The following is a 21,754-nucleotide window of genomic DNA, read 5'->3' on the forward strand; positions in this document are numbered from 1 at the left end:
CGCTGCAGCCAAAAGCAACGCTTTTTGTTTTGGCACCAAGTCACACATTACTGGTCACAACTTCAAATCAGATCTGATTAAATCAAGCTTGATTTGCATTTTCCTCAGTTCAGTGTATGACCAGCTGAGCGGAGGAGCCACCGTGATGTGTGCAATTTGAATTCAAAAAGTTTAGCCACAGCTTGTTTATTCACCGCAGTGCAGGATCAGTGAGTTTACCCGTTGAATCTCAATAAGATTTCGTCACTTGTTTTTTAAGACACAGCCTTTTATTTATTTTGCTCCCTCAAAAACAAACATGATGCATCGGAGTACAATTTAAATGATCGTCTTTCCCTTTATAGCTGAGTGTAATTCCAGCACTTGTTTTATGCGCTCCACTCGACTTTCATTATCATAATTATGCTTTCATTAGGATCTAAAGAGGGAAATTATAACACTTATTCTCCTGTAGAGTTTTTTTTAGGCACACCAAGCACCAGAGTAAGATAAATCCTGCAAAGACGCACTCTGTTGAAATTAAATTATAGTTATACTTCTGTGCGTTTATGTCCGTCTGTTTGCGTCAGTGTGTTTGAAAGTCTTGGGAATTAAATCTTAGACTCAGGAGTGAAAGTGAAAAAAGGTTTAATGGAGGAGAAGTCTCAGAAGTGGAGCTGCATCATCCTTCACACATTTATTTCCCTTCTTGGTCTTTTAAAGAGCTTTAACGTTTGCCTCAAACTATAGTTTATAAAGCTCCGGTGCTGTTTAGTGACAGGTCACTCTATCAGTCCACAGCGGTTCCCTTTAGTGTATTTTTTGTCAGTGTCTGTGTAATCAATGCTTTTACTATGTGAGCTTTACCAGTGCACTATCTAAGTAATAAATGCATGAGGTGCATTGATCGTTTTGTGGATAGTAAACGGAAGTGTGATCATATCATGGGGTGAACATGACCTGAAGTAACACGGTTTGCATCGGTTGTTCCTGTTGCCAGTTATAGAAGGTGTCTTAGATTATTTTGGATCCACCGAGTTCTCTGCCACTCAGTGGCATGTGAGTGTTCAGCTTCAACACTTTTTCTTTCTATTTATGTATGTTTAAGTTTCTGTATTTAATCCAATTTGATGCATTTTGCTAATAAGTACACTAATTCTCCGGGCAAAATCTGGAGAATTGGCTACGGTGTCTATCTGTATTCTGCCGCTCACACATGCACAACACAGAGAGGGGGACCAGGTGCAACGGACAGAGGCAGGAAGTGATGTATTATCTCATGTTTACAGAAACCCGACACGGTCGTCAGCTCTTCTCACCACAAACCCTCTTGACATCTTTGTAGGTGTCTTCTGCACCAATTCTTCTTTTTGCATTTTTTGCGGCAGTCGGTTTCAACAAACGGTTTCAACCCCAAGTGCTTTGTCTTCATACTTGTAGCCGCACAAGCTACAGCACGCAGTTTCACGCATCAAACAGCACATGATTATGAAGGAGTTACTCATTTAATTGAAATGATGAATTATACATAGTGATAACATAAATCATTTCCATAAGCTTTGTGATTGCTTGTGCATTCAACTGCAGAAAGGGTCTATGTAGGAGTGTGTACGTTAAGCCGGGTGTCGCTCTGCACAGGTTTCCTCTGCCTCTTCTGCTCTCAGACAAAACGCAGGTGCATCTTTTGTCGCCTCCCACTCATAATTAGAGGAGCACAGCTGTCGCCTGCACCTCCGCTTAACCTTTCCTCACAACACTGTTGATCAGTCTTGTCAGGGCCTCACCGGCATCTCCATAATGTTCAGATCCACATGCACTGTTTTGTCATCAGGAAGCAGTCTCTTTGATTTGATCGCTGAGATGAAAGCTAAAAAAATTAAAAACAAGAAGGCAGGAACTCCCAGGTGAGCAGCGAGCAAAAAGGGATTTCAATTTAGCTGATTGTTGTCGTCGAGGCTGTGAAAAGGAACTCGGCTGCTCCTCACACTGTTGCTTTTGTTTCGCACACGGTGAACGTAGTGATATCGTTTTTTGTTTTTTTTATCTTGCATTGAAAGAGCCAACGCTCAAAACCAGCTGCTCACTGAATTGATGCGCTGCCGTTTTCCCTCCACGATCCCGAACCCCATCAAGAACATCTGAGTGTTTTGTCTCCCCATCAACCTGTTTGTGTTGCACTCAAAAGGGCTGGGTTCCTCAAGGATGTGTTGGCAAAAGTTTAGCCGTGTTTTGTTTTGATGGTGCGAGTCAAACATCTGGCTAGATTCCCAGAAGTGGATTAAGTCGACGGTTAGATAAAAAAAAAACTTTTCCAATCAAAGCTCCCAATAGAAAATTTCGGAGTGTTTTTGTTCCATTCAGGATAAACACAGATATGCTTGCATTGGGTATTTAAGACTGTAAATGCTGCTAGATTTGACTTCATTTAAACAGGTAGGGGGATTTTGACAACTCCCCAATACAAAACAATGATTCCCTTTCTCATCCTCGCTGCTGACAATAACACCAGCAACTGGTAGCAAAACGGAGGGAGATTAACAGCATTTCTTTCTTTTTGAGCACAAAGACCTTCGCTCTGAAATAGGGCAGCGGAGTGAGGGGCAGGCCTCTCTGGAGGACGGCACGTTTTCTCTCTCTGAACTGGCTGATCAATGAGATAGAGATCCCGTGGTCAATGTTCCACTCTCCTAAAAGGCACCAGGGGATCCCCAGCCCACTTCATCTTTATCACTGGTCTGCTTCGGACCGCGGGGACCTGATACAGGCTCATTACCACCACAAATAGAGATCTGGCTGAGAATGGAATGAGCAGGCGGTTGTGGACAGAGGATGTCTGCAGACACTCGGACTGTCCCTCACTCTTCCTTCCCTCTGCCCGCAATATTTTTGATTTGCTTTTTCTGAATGCCAGCAGCTGCTCTCCCAAATCCCCCGTAAACCTTTCGGTACAAAAGGGGATCAGGTAGCCATAATAGACCACCACCTGCCCTCCTCCGTCTCCCGCCACCCCAAATACACCTGCCTGCCAACTCCCGTCCACACGGTCCAGCCTTGGCATCCCACTTGCTGACTGATGGACAATGTCTCCAGCAGCATCTGTTCTCTAATGCTCAGTGGCCAACATAATTCTCTGGCTTGCAATAAGCCGCACTCAGCCAGACTTTATACTCTGTGTTGTATCGCTGGTTGGTTTTCTACACGTGATGATGATCTCCAAACTGATTAGCTATGTCCACTTTTTGACGGTAAATGAACTGTTCTCCGTCTGGCTTCAGTGAACCTTGGATTCAGCTTAGTGAGACTAAATGGCTGCTTTCCACTTAGCTGCATCGCTACTGCTAGTGTGTGTTATACGCTCAGTCAACATGTGGTAATATGTATAAAATAATAAACAACGTTCCTGCAAACGTGCTGACACAATACGAGACCAGTAAAAGAGCAGTGATACTTTATCAAACAGAGGTTGGTTCCGCTGCACCTCCGACTGCGAGCCAACAAATGTAGTTTTCTACATGTCCGTGCTCTCCATATGGCAATACTTCACATCCACCCTCTCTGTAGCTCCCCTCACTCAGGCCCGCTGCTGACAGGCCCCTGTTAGGTTCATAGCCAACAGGTAGCAGAATGACTTGGGCACTTGTCAGCTCAACGACCGAGGCAACCCCGGCGCTTGTTGGACTGGATGAAAGGGAAATTAACTTTCACCTTCACTCTGACTCAGAGCAACAGTCTCCTCACTAAAGCCTGGTTACCTTTCTCAAATGTAACCTTGAATTTCTCATTGAAAGGGTTTATCAGAAGCTATTGGAAAGCTTTACACAAAGCTATGAAACCCATCGGGGTGTTTCCAGCAAACTGCCGATCACAGGCTCGGCAGTTTGAAAATAAATGTGCTGGTTCATGGTATTCCTTGTTTTGATAGCTAATCGGAGAAGATTATTGTGCAATCTCGGTGTAATTAAGGTAAGAATATTACACACACATTATAATTAGGTTGAGGTGTTTTAGCCTTCCAAACAAAATGAGCCTTCTTCTCCCCCACAGCTCACAGTGTGTGCAGGAGTGTGTGTGTGTGTGTGTGTGTGTGTGTGTGTGTGTGTGTGTGTGTGTGTGTGTGTGTGTGTGTGTGTTACTTGTGCAAAGCCTGTGTCCTGTGAGAGCTTCCTCATTAAACGCCTGTCAAAACTCTGTCTGCAGACCTGCCAGCCGCTCTGTCACACTGCAGGAAACACACACACACACACACCACACACATACTGTTACAAGTTCTAGGTATCATTTGATATCCAAAATATGTAAGGGCACATTCCGGATAGATAACTTTACACTGTGGTTTCTACGTCGTGACAGTGGCGATAAAAGATGGAGCGATTGTTTTACCGTCATAACTTGTGCAGTGTTTTGGTTTCTGATAATCTATCGAAATAAATGATCTATTATTCAAACTAGACTAAACTTTTCTAGATGGCACTTCGTTGTCTAACTTATGCCCGAACCTGCAAATTCTGCCAGTTGCATTTTTTTTCAATCAGAGGGTTGTTTTCAATTCGAGCACTGTCTCAGGATCTCACCAACTATTCAGTGGTTGAAGCTCAGAGCTAGAGACGTAAGCTGTCTCAATGCGGGCCGTATCCTTTGGAGGCTGCATTATTAAATCCGAGGCGTGACTAGGTTGTCCCATTTCAAAGGCTCCTTCAAATATGGCCGGCAAATGCAGCAGAGACAGCTCCAACAGGTGGATCCTTCCCTGGCCGACCTCTGCCAGGATTAATTGCTCTTCGGTGACAAACTTTTTTTCAAAGAGATAATGGCGGTGGCAAGGGGAAGAGACCAAAATGTCAGATCCTTTCAATTTTAAATGTATCGGTCTTGAACACAACTGAGCAGCTAACGGTACAAATTGAAAAAAACAAACAAGGGGCATTCAAACTTTCTGACCTTGTCCAACTAAAGATCTGTCTCATTTTCATTTGCTCTTCGTGGCCTCCTCCATGGGCCACATAGTTTGTGTCTTCCAAAGAGGGCAGCCCCTGAATTGGGACGGTTAGTAGTGGTCATTCAAAATCAAGGTGCATTTTCCTCATGATTCTAATTTTATAAAACAATTATTCAATAAATAGTAAATAAAGGGATAGGTTTAATGTCGAAAAGGATTCCTGGCTTGGACTGCCACACACCCTCCTCCAGCCACTGAACATTTGCACATTCACTGAACATTTGCACATTTGAACATTTGCACATTTGAACATTTGCACATTTGCACATTTGAACATTTGTACATTTGCACTAGACTTATTTTTTTCTACTACTGTATTATCCCACCTATCCCACCTATAGTTTATTCATATTTATATATTTATCTTGCTCATAGTGTATTCATCATTATTATATCATACCTTACCTCTTAATACTGTTCATATTCCATTTATATTTCTAACTGTACTTCCTATTTATTTACATTTTCCACTATGCACAATACTCAATACTTTTTTTTTGAACTTCTGGTTAGATGCTAAACTGCATTTCGTTGTATATGTACGTGTACTGTGCAATGACAATAAAGTTGAATCTAATCTAATCTTGAATCGAATGTAATATTTGCATCATTGAAAAATCGCCCTTCCCCTCGCTCTGTGAATATCTGTCTAACTCTCCAAAATGAAGTGCACACCAGACCTTATTACAATCAGATTAAATCAGATCGTAATAATGATCCAAATAATAATAATCACAACAATAATCTACTAACATTCCAGGACATTATTAGCACAACTCAAAATAAAATGTGTGATGTTTCTTCACATAAATAACACAACATAAAAATGCAAAGTAAATCTGCAGAATGTCTTCACCAGTGGCACACCTACTGAGTTCTGTGCAAATTTAGTCTGCACTTAAAATGAATTGAATATGTTATTCCATAAAAAAATATCCCATGAATATCTTTTTTTATTTACACATACCGTCATACAAAGTGTGGTAAACTAAGAAACACTTTTTCCTCAAAATACCACAAATTCCCCTTGGGGATACACAGGTAGGTTTTATCAAGCTGCTCAGCAGGAAGGTTGCTCCAGCAGTGTTTGAGATGTTGACTGGCTCAGTGTGGTTTGTCTTTTCATGTAAACCCAGCCTGACTCCATGATGTTGAAGTGTGGGCTCTGTGGGAACCACAACATCTGTTGCAAGACTCTTGTCTCTGAAGAAAGTTATTTTATGACTCTAAGCTTCTGTCTGGTTTGTTGTCATACTGCAGAATAATTCCGAGACCAATCAGAAACGTCCCTGGTGGTATTTTGCATTATGGATATGAGTCTAAGCATCGAAAGGGCCAGAAACTTTTACACAAAAAAAATCCAATTCTCCTCTCCAGTCAACACAGAAAGAATTCAGCACAAACTCCCTATTCTATTAGATATTAAGCGCTGCATCTCCTAAATAATAAATGAGAGCCACAAATATTCTGCTTTAACTCGGAATGTGTTTGTAGCCCAGAGAGACCAAACAATAACAAAGCTAAATGCTGATGTCGTTATTGGGTCCCATGAAAGTGTCCGCCATGAGAAATGAACCAATAAAGAGCAAGAACATGAGATAAATTGCCTTTGACAACAGCCTCATTTTCACACGGCCAGATTCAGTGACACCGTTTAATGAGAGCTGATTGCGACCCCTTCCCCCCCTCGCCCGCCTCAGATCTATCATGTGTTTATGTTGTCCCCCTCATCCCGTTTCCTCCGTCTGGCTCACTTCACTGCTCTCTTCTTCTGTCAGCCAGGCCGTCACTTTCTCTCCATCTCTCTCCATGCTCTCACCATTCTTCTTTCACAATCTCTCCGTCCCTCCCTTCTCGGCCACCCATCATTCAACCAGACACACTCCCGTCCCTCCCCACAGCGGTCGCCGTGGTATTTAGTTCTATTTACAGTGGTGCAGGCAGATTATTAAAAGCTCAGCGATTACCTTTGGGCTTCATTGTTTGCCGGAGATTTTCTTCCCTTCGCAATTTTCCAATGTAATTAGTTTCACTCCCCCACCAATTGAGCCGCAGCCGCGAGTGGATGCTTTTTAAAAGAGAATTCCATCTAATTTGGAGTTACAGCGTGTTTACTAGTATTTACAAGTTGTTTACATAGCTTCTAATAATGAACCGTGCCCTAGCCGTGAGGGCTCATTTTGACAAAGCTGCTGTCTCTGTTCATAATGGTTTCATTTATAATAATTTGTGACAAGAATATTTGAACCATGAATATTTAGTTTTTAAAGTGAAACTGTTGAACAAGTTTTTTTAAGTAGCAAAGCACAACCCTTTAAATCTGTCTTTTCAGGTTTCTTGTCCATGCATACGTACATACGTCCATTTCTCCATCCCTCCCATTGTGAACATGATATCTCAAAAATGCTTCGGGGAAATTACTTCAAAATTTGGTATGAACGTTAAGTCGGACTCAAGATTACACTGATTTGATGTTGGTGGCATTATCGTTAATGTAAGGTCTCGAGAACACCTCCAGATAATTCTTTCAAATATTCACTTGGGCTGAACCTCAAATTGGTTGATGGGGGCATACAACCCAGTGTGTCATTTTTAGTTGTGTGTCTGCCGTTTGTTGCTGAGCACGTGTACGTGGGTGCATCAAAACTTTTTCTCTTAAAAACGCAGCTGTTTGTCTGCCGACTCCCAACCCTGGATACAAGGTTGTTGGGTGAGCCGAGAATGAATCAAAACATTTAAGTTGCAGGATACAAATCGAAAAAATAATGTAAAACCAACTCGCTCTGTGATTCATCTGTATGAGCGGCTCCTTTCACATCACACATTGTCATTTGAATCATTATTTGAATGAAAACATTGATAAGTGCAGCTAAACTGAAACAAAGATTGACATCATCCGTTAAACTAGATCACTAAGCAGTAGGTTGTGCCAGTTTGGCTCTAAAAGGACTCTGTATAGTTGTTTCCAGCAGATCTAAAGAAAAAGTGATGCAGCTGTTGGGTTCCTTGAGTCTTTGAAGTTGTGCCCTGCGAAAAAACACATGTAGAAGAGATGTTTCTGTTTTTATTTTTGTAATCGACCGGCAGAGTGACTGATTCTTAGCTGTTGGCTGCAGATAAGAAGAAGGCAACTTCCTTTGAAGTGGCTGACAACTTGCTATTAGTAATGCGGAGATTGATTTTCTGTGCTCAGAGAGTTGCCCTGTTTTACCTCTATCCTCGATTCAAAAGACTTTGTCACTCCACCACAAGAGGAGGAACGGGATTGTTTCAGTTCAAAACCAATTAATCCTATAATAAAGACACAAAGCAGATGGTTGGAACAAAACCTCAGGACCTATTGTAAGCGAAAGTACACACATTTGCCCTATGCAGCACCTTTGTGTTTCCAGAAGACATATTATAGGGAAATGTTCAGTGTCTAGTTTCTACATTCAAGGTGCATGATTCAAACCTCAGACCCAAGTCATTCCTCCAGTGTTTCAAGCAAGAGGGTACAGAAAGCTAATGTGATGGGAAATTACATAGTGCGTGGTTGTGAGTCTGTGTGCGTGTCTATATGTATGTATTTAAGTATATGCACATGTGATTATGCGCACGCGTATGTGTGAGTGTGTGTGTGCATGTGTGTGTGTGTGTGTGTAAGCAGCTTTCTAAACCCCCGCTGCCTCAGATACAGCCTATTGAAGCGTGTCAGGTTTCGAAATGAAAGGGGTCGGGAAGCACCGGTCCGCAGTGCTGAAAGGAAAGAAGTGAACGGATTGAGGGGGGGGGGGAGCAAACACAATGGGGTGCGCAGAGAAATAGGAGAGAAGGGCGGCAGAAATGAGAAAAGGGTGGTGAGAAATTGTACAAATGCAACAGGAAGATGAAGGACTCACCTGAAGAGGGGAACATTTCCCCAGTGCAGTGTACAACTATTACCCAGGTTTTAAGGCTCTTTGAGAGGAATGAATGGCGTCCCAGCAATGGCTGTCAGTAGTGGCCGCACCTCCATCCATCCAGACACCCAGGGGACTCCATTACACCCTGATGGGCAGGAATGGAAAACCAATCGAGGGGATATGGGGACGAGTGGGGAAAGCAATGTATGGGCACTGGGAACCATATAGACAGGCAATCTGCCATGATGTAGAGCCTCACTTGGCTGTCCCTGCTCTCGGACCCGGCATGTCCGACCGGATCCCCTTCAAGCCCCACTGCACTCTATCGCAATGCCATGCCAGCCGACCGAACCGACACCTGCCCCACTCAGAGGTACTCTCCCCCTCGCCCCACTGTCCTGCCACAGAGGTGGAATGTGATGTTTGATTTTCTCGAAGTTGAGCAGATTTGTAAGGAGGTTTAATCCGGATTGGATGCTGCGTTCAGGGACACACGAAGGCTGCAAGGTTAGCTGCGGTGTACTTAACCTCCCTTCTGACAGTGGGGATGATCCTGTGTTCGACTTACCTGTTAGTAAAGTGGGGCTGGTATGATAAATTCATTAGAGGCAGCTGAGGAATAGAGATATTTATAAAGCTACAGCAAATCAACACTGTGAAAGCACAGAAATCAATTCCAATGAAAGTGTTATGCCTCACTGGGGCCGGGATAAAAGAAGTGTGTATTTATTGATTCACACTAAATGCTTGGCTGGTTTTGTTGTACTTATACCTTGTGTCTGATCATTGTACCAAATACTGACAATACACATGTACTCGAGTTAATATGTTAATGCTCTTTTGGGCTTATTTTCTGTCTTAGTGTATTGTTTATTATTGAGTTTGTGAGGATGTGCTTTTCCACTGCACTCTGCAGTCTGGACTGTGATGCATTTTCTGTTGTTTTGAGATTTGTGCTTTTAGGGATTTAATAGAAATTAAATCACAATAATCCTCCCTAATAGTGCATTTCAGTTAGGACCACTTAAGTCAAAATTTATTTGATTTTAACAATCTTAATAATTTATATTTGGTGGTATGGCCCTGTTCTGGGACACACCTCCTTATACCCTTCCACATGGATATGCAGGAAGCCTGATGTATGGCGGACTCGGCCTTTAAAGAGCCTTCATGGAGTGTGAGGCAGGGAGAGCACGACCCTCAGCACAGGGCAGAGCAGGCATCAATGACAACACATGACATCGATGAGGTCAGATTCAGTATCAAAAGGAGGTGCTGGTGTGGGGGCGGGTTACATTGTGGCTTGCAACGGAAGCAGGAATAGCTTTGCCTATTGAATGCATGGGAGGGAACCAGCTGAGCCATTCGCAGAGGTGAGCTGGGTGCTCAGTCTTTATGGTGTAATATTCTTGACTGGTTAGGATAGTCACACGTTCTCCGTCTGATTAAGTTAATGTTTACTTGTTTAGACGAATGGGAGCCAAAGAAGGAAAATCCTGACACAAGTTAGAATTGAAGAGGATTGAAGCAGCAGACATACTTGGATTTGTTTGTCTGTTTTGTGTGATTAAATAAGATATTTATTTTTCTAGCTATTCAAGCATCAATCTGATTCTCCAATAACTTTTATTGTAGTGTTGCAGGACTTTGTATAACATGATCTGCACTGTCTAGCCGATGTGGATGTACCCACACTCAGTGTAACAGAGTTTAATTTTATTCCTAACAGTTTCATTAGGTTTTGACTTTCTGGTTTGACTGAAGATAACAGAACATCTTTCTTCTTGTTACTAGAAGGGCGCGTTGAGAGGGCATGGCTCCACTCAGGCTAATGCCCTATCTCACCATATAAGTGAAAAGAAAAATCCTGGATCAGCCTGTTTATACAAAATATCGATGGATTCTTCTTTGGGTCATGCCCCACCCCTCCACAAAATTTAATAGAAATCAGTTGAGTAGTGTTTGAGTAATTGTGCAGACAGACAGCAATGAAAACATCTCTTTTTATCACCTGTTGTAATAACCCTACTCCAGATGTTTGGTTAAAGTGCTTTGATGTTGTTGTGTCTGAGCGCAACCTTGTTTTTGTGTCACATGAAACTCACAGTAGAGCTGCACAGTGAGGATAAACAAATGTCTTGTAACAGTGGGTGAGGAGGTGTTGTCCTGAAAATTCCTCTTGTTTGTGTGGGTGGAACCAAATAAGTTTTTACTTGTGCTTGACATCAGTGCCATAAATGACGTGTCCCTGAAAAATGTCTGTTCTGAATATGCACACATTATCCCCACTTACAATTTATCATATTAGATTAAACCGATATTGCTCTGAACTAGTCTTTCTACTGGTGTTTGTACTATTTTTATTCTGCCGTTCACACACATTTCCTCTACTTTTATCTTTCAAGGTTGTCCTGTCTCCAGAAGCCTGCTGAATTTTTAAACATGAATGTGGAATGTCGAAATCGACTGCAAATTGTCACCAAATGCAACATCTGTTCTGACACATCCGATATCATCTGTGCAGGTGCCCTACGTCAAGGTGGCTCCAGAGGACATCCTGAAGGTCCAGTTCCCTCGGTTCACCACTCTGGACATGAGGCCAACCAACACTGACATCAGCCTGGCAGTGGCTGGTCTTCTCACCTTCTTTAACAGCACCGCCGCCTGCCTCATCTGTGCTCAGGCTGACTGTGAGTGGCACCTTCACACCCTCGCGGCGAACACACACACACACAGCCGTGCACACCTGGGGAGAATGCTCACACGCCGCGCTGCCTACATCTGCCAGCAAAGTGCGGGCGTTTTCGGTACACGGCTGCTGTTCTTTAACACGTGTTAGCACACATAAGCTTCTCGCGTGGCACACCGACTGGGTTCTGACAACAGATGCAGTGCTTATCAACATCTCACCCTGTGATACACTCCCCTCTGTAGCAGCTGCTGCACTCCACCGCTATAACTCACTTCATACTGCAGTCAGCCCGATGTCTGCATTCCCAAAATAAATTAGGTTTACTGCGAATGCTTCCTTTTTCTCAATGTCATCATCATCCTTCAATTAAAATAATGATATAGTAAGTCGCAGTCGGCCTTGTGTAATCTACTTTCAGTCTCAGTGCGATGTCTGAAAGCGCTGCCTGCTGATGAGGAAAACACATCTTTAAGACAGACAAAGGAGAAGGAGGATGGTGTTTGCGGCTGTATCTGCCAGAGATCTGACGGCCTCTTTGTCAAAGGCCCTCATTAGATTCTAAAGATACTAAAGTAAATGACCTCAGAAAAAGCCCTAAAATCTCCTCCAGGAAAGTTATTTTCGTAAATAGGGAAGAAGGAGATTAAATCGTGGCCCATTCCCACCCTCTTGTAGTCTAGCGAGCGGTAATTACATCGTGACCCTGAGTGGCACCGGCTAACCTTTTTCCTAATCAGCACGAGGCTTTGAAGAAAGGAAATACGCTTGAGACATCAACTATGTGTCAAACTGCCCAGAAATGGCAACGAGCCACTGCGAGCCGCCCACGCCATCCATCTCAATTCTGACTTCTTCTGCCTTACAATTTCCTCTTTGACTGTCTCATGGTCGCTAGTTTGGTCTTTACCTTTCATTCAGAACCTTTAAGATTTGACCCTTCAAACACCATGTCTCATCTGTGAAACCACACCTTTTTAGAGCTTTGAAAAAAGTTATTCAGTTATAGCAAATTAATGAATTTGGAAGTATGTCTGCCATTTAATCATGCAGAACTTGCAAGCTACTTGGACTGATAAATTCAATACGGAAATAAAATGTTTTTTATGTAAAAGTGTTTTAACCCAAAGCCCCTAACCCAGTGTAACGGCTGAGGTCAAAACAGTATCATTAGTGTTTTTTCCTTCCAGGTGTTCCTGTACCTGTCAGTCATTTTCTTATTCAGGGCTCAGTTTCTGTTCCGGTGACATTTATTCCACAGAGCCTGGATGAAAACAGCTCTATGGAGAACTGTGATAACAAGTCAGCCTTTTAGGCACAACCTGACTTTAATATTGGCGGGTTTGGAGAAAAGAAACTCATTTTAACATTACTTTCCCTCCATCGCTGCGGTTGTGTGTGGGTGCGCCGGGTCAGCGGGGAGGTTTCTTATTCTCTGTCAGTGGGCTAAGAGACGACTGGAGAGGAAATGAAATGAAATGAAAAGAAATCGGGGCAGAGGAGGGTTGGATGGAGGAGGCCAAGGGAGGTCGAAAATTGGAGAGGAAAGGATGCTATTTGGCAGACGGGGGGGAGGTGAAATGTAGTGATTGGGGTGAGGGAACAGGAGAAAGTTACTATGCTGGCATTAAGCATCATCAACGATAGGGAGACAGTCCAGGAAGTGGCGTGGAGGTACTGATAGCACACTCACCTGTGACCCTCATTCATTGGATAGAAAATAAAGCAGGCCTTGAATATGTATGTGCCTGTTTTGTGTAGATTGCTGCAAAGGTTTGCGCTCTGCAGGAGCATCAGCCGGGACCCATTCGACTTTGGCTCCAGCTCCACCCCTCCCCGTCAGCTCGGGAAGTCAGTTGGTCGGTTGGCAGCCGGCTGTCGGTGGCTCATCCACATGTGCCGGCCCCATTAATCACCCAAGCCAGTGACAGCCTAATAGACCATGGCCAATTCATGAATATTTTCCAGCCATGGCTGAGGAGGCAGCAGTGTAAAGGAATCTGTGCCCAAAGGCATGGTGCATGCCAGGACAGACATTAATCTAGCTAACCTCCACTATCAGCGGCAGTGTGTGCAGTAGCAGCTGCAGGACTTTAACTCCGGACACAATATTGTCCATGTGGTTGAATATTCATGGCTGCCGGGTGGCCCCGTGAGTCAGGTGGCAGTGGCCTTTGGTAAATTAGTTCATGCACAGAGAAGCGTACATGCAGGATTTGCATATTTCACGTGTGCACATGCATACGGCACTCACAGGCTTACAGGGGTGCACTTTCATCAGTGAGATGATTGGTGCTCGGTAATTTAACCGGAGCTGCAGTGCAGGTACAGAATCTCTAAGTTCGACAAAAACAGTAGGTCTCCAATGCTTGCTGTGCATTTTTCCACCTTTGGCACAGTAGGGGGGCAAAGATGTTTTTTAGTTCACTGACTCGTCCACTGCAGCTACAGAGGAAAACAGTGATGCTGCCATCGCTAACCTGTAATCAGCGTTAGATGGAAGAGATGCTTCAATGGCTGGTGGAACAGTAATGAATACGAAGGTGTAAGAATGACAGCAGCATAGTAATTTAAAGGGATGATTTTGATGACTGTAATTTTTCCCGTGGCTACTGAGGATCCTGAGGGTGGTAGAGAGAGTAGTTGTAGTTTACAGCCCTTGGTAAATAGCCGGAGGGCAGGTTGTGATGCTTGATGGGAGAACTCTAAAATGATTAATGAGAGATGGTACTTGTGAAGGGTGGGGGTGGTTTTTAGTAATTGTCTTTGCTTCAGTGAAATGCAAAAGCCTTTTTCTAATCCTTATTGTACAATTAGAAAAAAGACTACAGGGATTTGGCTGGTTTCTCACCTGTGACAATAAAACATCAAAGTTTCCATTGAAAGATGAGCATGTGGTGAAGAGCTTTGTATTTCCAGAGAATCCATTCACGATTGTAAATATTAGGAGATGAGCCCCTCAAAACAAACAGCTGGTGGCTTCCATTCTCCAAATGACGGCCATTAGACTGTTGCAGAGGAAGAGGCACAACTAGAAATGTAACAAAAAGAGCACCAGACCTCAGGAAGCATGGGCCCCACTCATATGGAGGCGTGGGTCTTCCTGCAGCGACCTTGAGTCCGGTTTAAAAAGATTATAAAAAAAATGGATGCAATTTAAATCAATAAAGTTGATGTCTCAGTGCTTCACAGAGATCTGAGATTTGTTTGCTCACCTTTGGTCGGCAAGTGTCAAAACATTTTAGCACATTTTGCATCTGTCGTTTTCATTTATTTTTTGCATAAATGCACCTTTAGAATAGTTGAATAGAAAACCCGCCTTGTCACATTTGGAGTTAAAATCCAACAGGAGGATGTTTGTATTCCTGCCTCCCTCTGTATTTGAAGACACAGCTAAATTGCCTTTAAAGATACAAAGCCAGTCAAGTAGCATCTCATCAAACCAGAGAAGAACAGTTTCTGCTTCATGAAGAAGGATGAAAAAAAAAAAAAACAGCAGAGAAACCAGGATTGATCCGCAGCAGCACATCCAATCAGCACCATCACGCTCCGGCAGATAGATTACAGTCAGTATTGATGGCTCCACTTTTATTGATATTTGAGTTAATGGAATAATATGCTCTGAAATACTGGCAAATATTTTGACACATGATCTTTTCTTCAGCATTTTTTAAAAGTGATGGCCCAACGTTGTTAAAGTCATAAAACCAGGTCTTACAATGTGCTCAAGGCTAAATGATGAGTCATTCTAACGTGCAGCTGTCATCGGGGCTTTTGAGTTTGTGTTTAAAGCTTCGTCTGCGATTGAAGGTTCAGTTATACATCATCCACCAGCACCTGGAAAGGAAAGCTGTGTTTTGTTCACAGGTTAATGTTTTTACACTGGGGTTTGTGTGTGTGTGTGTGTGTGTGTGTGTGTGTGTATGTGTGTGTGTGTGTGTGTGTTTGTGTGCAGGCACCTTGTGGTGACAGTGTGTGAAAGGTAAATGAGCGGCTGCCTGGGTTGAATGTCAGCTCTTACCTTTATCTCTGTGCCTGAGAGAGATTCGGAGCCACGTGTCGTCAATGCCAATGAGGAACCAAAGTCTCAGTAACACGCTCTGGAATGTTTATTTCCAGTCTTGTGAGGACCCTGTTTGATATAAAGAATTCCCTATAGACTCTCACTTTGTGCTCTTAGCCTTGTCTTAAACGTATAAATAGTAACTGGGTTGAGTATACTCCAAGGCTTTATTTGTTGTATCCGTATCAAACCCAACACAGATGTCAAAGGGTCCTGGAGAACGTCTGCACCCTGCATAACTGCAACAAGGTGAAAGTTAAACCGTCACCTGGAATCTCGTAGTTACTCGGCCAAGGAAGTTATATTTTCTCCTATCAACCGGCTTGTTTGTTTTTTGGTTTGTTTTCTAGAAAGATTAAACATAAGCTACTGGATAGATTCCCACATAACGGATTTGATATGTGTCTGGGAAGTACCCACTCAATTTGGGTTTGTTTCATTTTCTCCAACATTGTGGGATAGAGGTGTTTTTCAACAATTACACTGATTTCTCTGAGAATGTCCCATGAATCTTGATGAAAGTATTGGCATATGTAGTTGACTGATTTCTATAAATGTGTGAACTTTGGTGCTGCTTGATTGAACATAATGGGACGGTTTGGCCTAGGCGGAGGCAGCACTGAGTGCCATTCCAGTTCATTATCGCTTTCCAGAGGGTGTTATCAACCAAACAGCTAAACACTTTGAATATGAAGCAACAGCAATATGACATGTTCTGATCTCCATTAGCAGTAAATTAACACGGCTCTGTTTCAGCTGCAGGGAAGCAATACGCTGTTACTGAGGTCAGTGTCAATTAGATATAGATATTACAAGTGGCACTGGTGTTCATGAATATAATGTCCAATAAATTCATGGCCTGTAACAAGGATAACCTCTTACACAGCCATTACAGATGAACATACATCGAAAGGATACTGCTGAAATGTTTATTATCCAGTTTATATTGACAGGTGTATTTAATGTGAAGAAATTAATTAATTAACAATATTCTAAAGAAGATATTAACCTTGTTTATCCTGGTAGAGACACAAATACAATTAATCACACACACAGGTTTGCTCATATATCATTATTAGGACTTCGCATTGACTTCCGTTCATTGTGGAAACAACTGAAACTTGATCCCTCACCTCAGCCATGAGCGATTTACCCCTAACCCTGAACTAAACCTAGCCACAATTCACATTGACCTTACCCAGGGCCACAGAATTTAAGTTGTCCCTCATTAGGACCAGGCTTCGGGTCCTCTGAGGTCTGCTGGTCCGGTCAAGGTTAGTGTTTGTACTGGAAAACATCCTAATTAGGTGACAAAAAGGACTTCACATACACACACACACACTCACACGCAAACACACACTCACACACAAACACACAGTCCCACAGACTTTGTTTTCTCTGTTTACCAGAATAACTGAAACACAACACATTGTTCATTGAGCTGCATGTTTTTGATTTGATTTTAACCAGTTGACCAGGATCAAACCATGAGGGAGCAACGCGCCTCCTGTAAAAGGCACCCCGGTGAAAATAAAATGGACTCCCCTTTGAATCAAATACAGCCAGAACATTAAAGAGAATTTGAGCTTTTCTTCTGTGTGTACTTCTGTGTGTGTGTGTGTGTGTGTGTGTGTGGTTCAGCCAACCACATCTAGTACAGCGCACCATCTAATGTCATGGACACGACGTGAAATTGTATTCGAGGCCCCGCAAGAAGCTAGGGAGAGTGCAGGATGCAGGAGGCAGACAAGGAGGGCAGTTTAGCAGAAGCTATTTCAAGCTCATCAGATTTATTCTGTGTTATACTACAGAGGAAGCTGATCTGACAGGTTTGAGACACGGGCAGGCGAGCAAGCAGCAGTCAGGAGTGACGTCTCCTGGGTGCACACACACACACACACACAAGTAGTCGGGTACAGGAATCCAGACACACACTCTGATATTGTGCCGCACCGGCGTAAGGACGAGCAGACACTGAGACATAATTACAGAAGCTATTAGACATGACTGGCAAAGTAATGCAGCTTGTGTTAATGTGCTGTGGTGAGGCTGAAGGAGTGAGATTTTGACAACTTCAAATTTCTGCAACCAAAATTGGTCTCTGTGTGACAGATGAACGGCTGTGCTGTCTCCATGGTAAAAAAATCTCACATAATTGACAACAGAGTCTTGAGTGTCATTCCATATTTAAGTCATAATGGAAATAGTAGGTAGGGGCTCTGCGAGGCAAATCCTTCCCCTCAAAGTTATGTCCTCCTCCCCGCCAACATCACAAGGTGTTTTATGAGGCGGGTGAGTTGGAGATGGATCCCCTGCGGTGAAGCCGATGTAACTGTAATACATTCACGCTGAGGTTTTGTTCAGGTTTTATTTTTCTCACTGTAACACACTTTGCAAATGAGTTTAAAGTCCTGTATGGAAAATTAGCCCAATTAACCTCTCAGGGTGTGTTCACATACAGATGCATAGTGACTGGTAAACTGCTGCTGGGAGCCTTTTGATTAAGTCAACGATGCCTTAACTAGGGCAAATCCCACTTACCTCACCGGAGTTGAATGGTCTATTACCACAGGCCGTATTACAAGAGAAGTTACTGGAATGCCTCTTTACGTTTGATGGCTTTACAATAATTGTAATTAAAGGTAAACAGTCTAGTTGCTCGTTGTTTTTAAATGTGGTAAAAAGCAAGTGGAGGCCCATTTCTCTGCAATTGAGGACAATGAACCTCGATTAAGTTTATGCTGCATGTCCCGTCTACTTCCGTGACTTCCACTTCAACTTTGAAAAAGACTAATACAGCTACGCTCCGTCTCCCTGGAAGAGTCTTCCCTTCAGTACAAGTAACCCCCTCATGTGTGCGTCTGTGTGTGTGTGTGTGTGTGTTTTACCGGCAGGCTTGTTGAACCTGGAGCAGCTCCTCAGGCGATTCCTCATCTCCAAGGAGACCCTGTCAGTGCGCATGCTTGACGAGAGCCAGGACCCGACCCCGCTCCTGAAGGAGATCCGAGATGACAAGACCGCCACCATCATAGTCGACGCCAACGCCACCATGTCACATATCATTTTGGAACGGGTTAGTATGGGTCACATGATAGCCATGTTTTATGTGCACTGATAACTTCTTTCATGTCTCCAGCTATGCAGCCTTAACTGTATGCCGTTCAAAAATGCCCAAGACCCAGATTTATATAATTCTCATAACTCCTGAAAAGGAAAAGTAGCAGAAAAATGCCTGAGGCAAAAAAAAAAGTGTTCAAGCAATTGTATATGTGAAGAATTAATTTTTAAACTGGGAGAAGAAGTTAGTTCGTCTTGAGTTTTGATCCGTAGAGATACAGGTTGTATCTCCTACACAGTTTGGAATATAGCGGGGGGGGAAACACACATAATTGTGGGTGAATATAACCTAGAGTCACCTGTAGTTTCTTGTTTTTGTTAAAATGACTCAACCTCTTACATATCTTGAGGAAGGCCTGGCCTACATGTGTTTCGGGAGAAGTAGTCTGCCATCTAAAGTAGGTTGATTAGTAAATGTAATGTAAACGTACCCTGACATGCGCCTCCCCAAAAATGTAACTACACGCGGAGGCTTGGACCAAATTTGTCTTATGGTAGCATCGCATTAAAGCCAACTTGTTGCAGTTCTTTAAAAAAGAGTAATTGCTCTTCATCATCCATCAGCTCCAACTCCAACACGATCTGCTCCAACACTCGCCATCGTTCTGAAGTAAAGAGAGACGGCAGATAATTTGTAAATAATCGGACCAGAAACCGGAAGACACTCAACACCAGCAAAGCAAAACTCTACCGCCACTAGCGGTCCGGATGTAATTGCAGCATGACTCACACACACCTACGCACATCCATGAATGCTCGGCCCCGTGCGTAGGTCACGTGTGGACCTGCGGCGTAGCTTCGACTCAGAAACATGAATCAGCTTTCGGTAGTAGCAACCCTGATGAGCAACATGGATCTCAGCAATAATTAAAGTTTGGGGGGAAATATTTTTTCCCGTTTTTATGTTTTAGTTTTTATTTCTAAGTTAGACACATCGTCTGAGATACAACACATCGGCAAACTGGGAATTGCATTGCACTCAAATATCTGAGGAAAGTGAACTGCAAAATCCTGGTCTCTAGGTAACAGACTGAAAAACTTTGAGTTCAAAAATAGTTCAAAAAATCTGTGATAATTGTCCAGCACAGCTTTACAGTTATAAAACAAGAAAAATACAACTCCAAGTAGTATAATTCAATATTTTGTGCAGTGCACACATAACCAGTACTTTATTATGATTTAAAATAGTTGCTATTACTTCTTTTACAATAATAGCTATAGTGTGAGATGACAAAAAAAAAATGCTGTCGGTGTGGCATGGTTCAACTCTGATGAAGAATATAAGCCAAACACACACACACAGACGCACACACACACACAGACGCACACACACACACACACACACACACACACACACAGACACTCACACACTCACATCACCTCTGCAGCTTTTAAAGAGAAAGGGTTGTACAGCCTATCAATCAACCTTGTCATATTAACCTGTACCATTAAATGATATGGATGACAGCTTTAAAAGAAGATGTGTTGCAATAATTCATCGTCAATAAGTGAGAGCTCTGCACAGTTAAGTGGATTAATGTGTGTGAAAACAGACTCGTAAAGTGAAGCGGGCCCTTTGTCTTCTTCCTCATAGGCCACAGTTGATGTTATGGATGAAAACAAGCTGTTCTGTAGGTCGGTGAAGCAAATTAAGTACACCGATAATTTGATGTCCCTTCTCAGCGATTACCCATCTGTTGGTTCACTCTTCCTGCTGCATAGAAATATAACGATAGATGGAACAAGCGGAGCCATAAAGCTCATCCAGCGAGACAACTTTCAGACAATTAGTTAGTGAGCGTTACTTCTCCATAGCATAGCACGACCTCAACTGTCCGAGCTTCCTCCACTAATGGCACATGCCAATAATTAACATCACAGAACACTAGGAAGAGCTTGGACAGTCCGACCTCAACATCATTCTGGAGCTTCTCCTGATTGGACACTTCATGGCGTCTATGGAGGTGAGTGTAGGAGCAGGGGAGGCGAGGATGTTTGGCAGCAGCATATGGTCTCTTAGTAATTAATACGCACCTCATTATTTCTAGAAGTCAATGGACAGACCATTGGACTGGAGGTGACAATGACTTGGGAGACGGAAATGGGTCGTACACTCTCTCTCTCTCTCTCTCTCTCTCTCTCTCTCTCTCTCTCTCTCTCTCTCTCTCTCTCTCTCTCTCTCTCTCTCTCTCTCCCTGTAGCGCACAGTTGTTTTAAATCGTGAACGCTCACCTCAATCAAGTGTGCGCGCTGCCATCAGTGGTCATCTAGTCGCCATGGCAACCCCGGGCCACAGAGCAGCAGGGGCCCACAGTGGGACGTCTCTCCTCCTCCCCCCGATTCTGCCTCCGTCTGTGTCTTCGGTTTCTATATGGAGTTGATCTCCTGCTCACTCTTTGTTCTGTGTCCAAATGCGGAGAAGACGGCGTGACCGTGTTCCTTCACACCTGTCCCGCCGCCCGTTCTCCTTTACCAGTCCCTCCGTCTCTCTCTCTCCTTTTGTCTCTTTAACGTGTCACTCTGTTTGTCTCTCTGTCCGTCAGGAGACAGTCCCGCACTGAGGGTGGCGCATAGTTGGCATCCCCGTCCCTCATGTGGTGGCGGCGAGTGGCCAAACATATCAAGGCCGCGTGCCGGCGCATTAACAGTTTGTGGCGATAACAAGAGCGTCCGGCCTGTCCTGCAGGGACACGGTCTTCCTTTGTCGCCCTTACTTGTCTGTTTACATCTTACATCGAAACCCCTTTTCAGACAAAGGTCTCACACTCTGAGGTCTTTTCCATTCAGAGGTTTTCAATGCTAGTTTTCAATGTAATCTCCTCCAGTCAGGCCTCCACTGTTGTGCACAGCTGCACAGAAGCAGAGTGGGGAGGATGGGGAGCGTGTAGGGGAAGTGCAAACCGCATGCACTCTGACAAACAGCTGCAGCGGAGCAGCGAGCAGATCAAACAGCGGGCAGGGGAGCTCATTGTGAATGCGGTGAAAGAAGACCAATAGGATATTTTCCATCTGCTGCTTGTTTGGGT

At 43.5% G+C, this 21,754-nt stretch overlaps 1 protein-coding gene across 1 annotated transcript in view; it reads left to right on the plus strand.

Moving 5' to 3' along the window:
- grik4 (glutamate receptor, ionotropic, kainate 4) overlaps positions 1 to 21,754 on the plus strand; it is a 153,389-nt gene that overhangs the window by 48,765 nt on the left and 82,870 nt on the right. The window contains exons 4-5 of the mRNA XM_053423578.1: positions 11,384 to 11,549; positions 18,506 to 18,684. Coding sequence (XP_053279553.1) covers positions 11,384 to 11,549; positions 18,506 to 18,684 — 345 coding nt within the window. The remainder of the gene's footprint in view (positions 1 to 11,383; positions 11,550 to 18,505; positions 18,685 to 21,754) is intronic.

The sequence above is a fragment of the Pleuronectes platessa genome, chromosome 5, assembly GCF_947347685.1.
Source record: "Pleuronectes platessa chromosome 5, fPlePla1.1, whole genome shotgun sequence".
Taxonomy (NCBI): Eukaryota; Metazoa; Chordata; class Actinopteri; order Pleuronectiformes; family Pleuronectidae; genus Pleuronectes; species Pleuronectes platessa.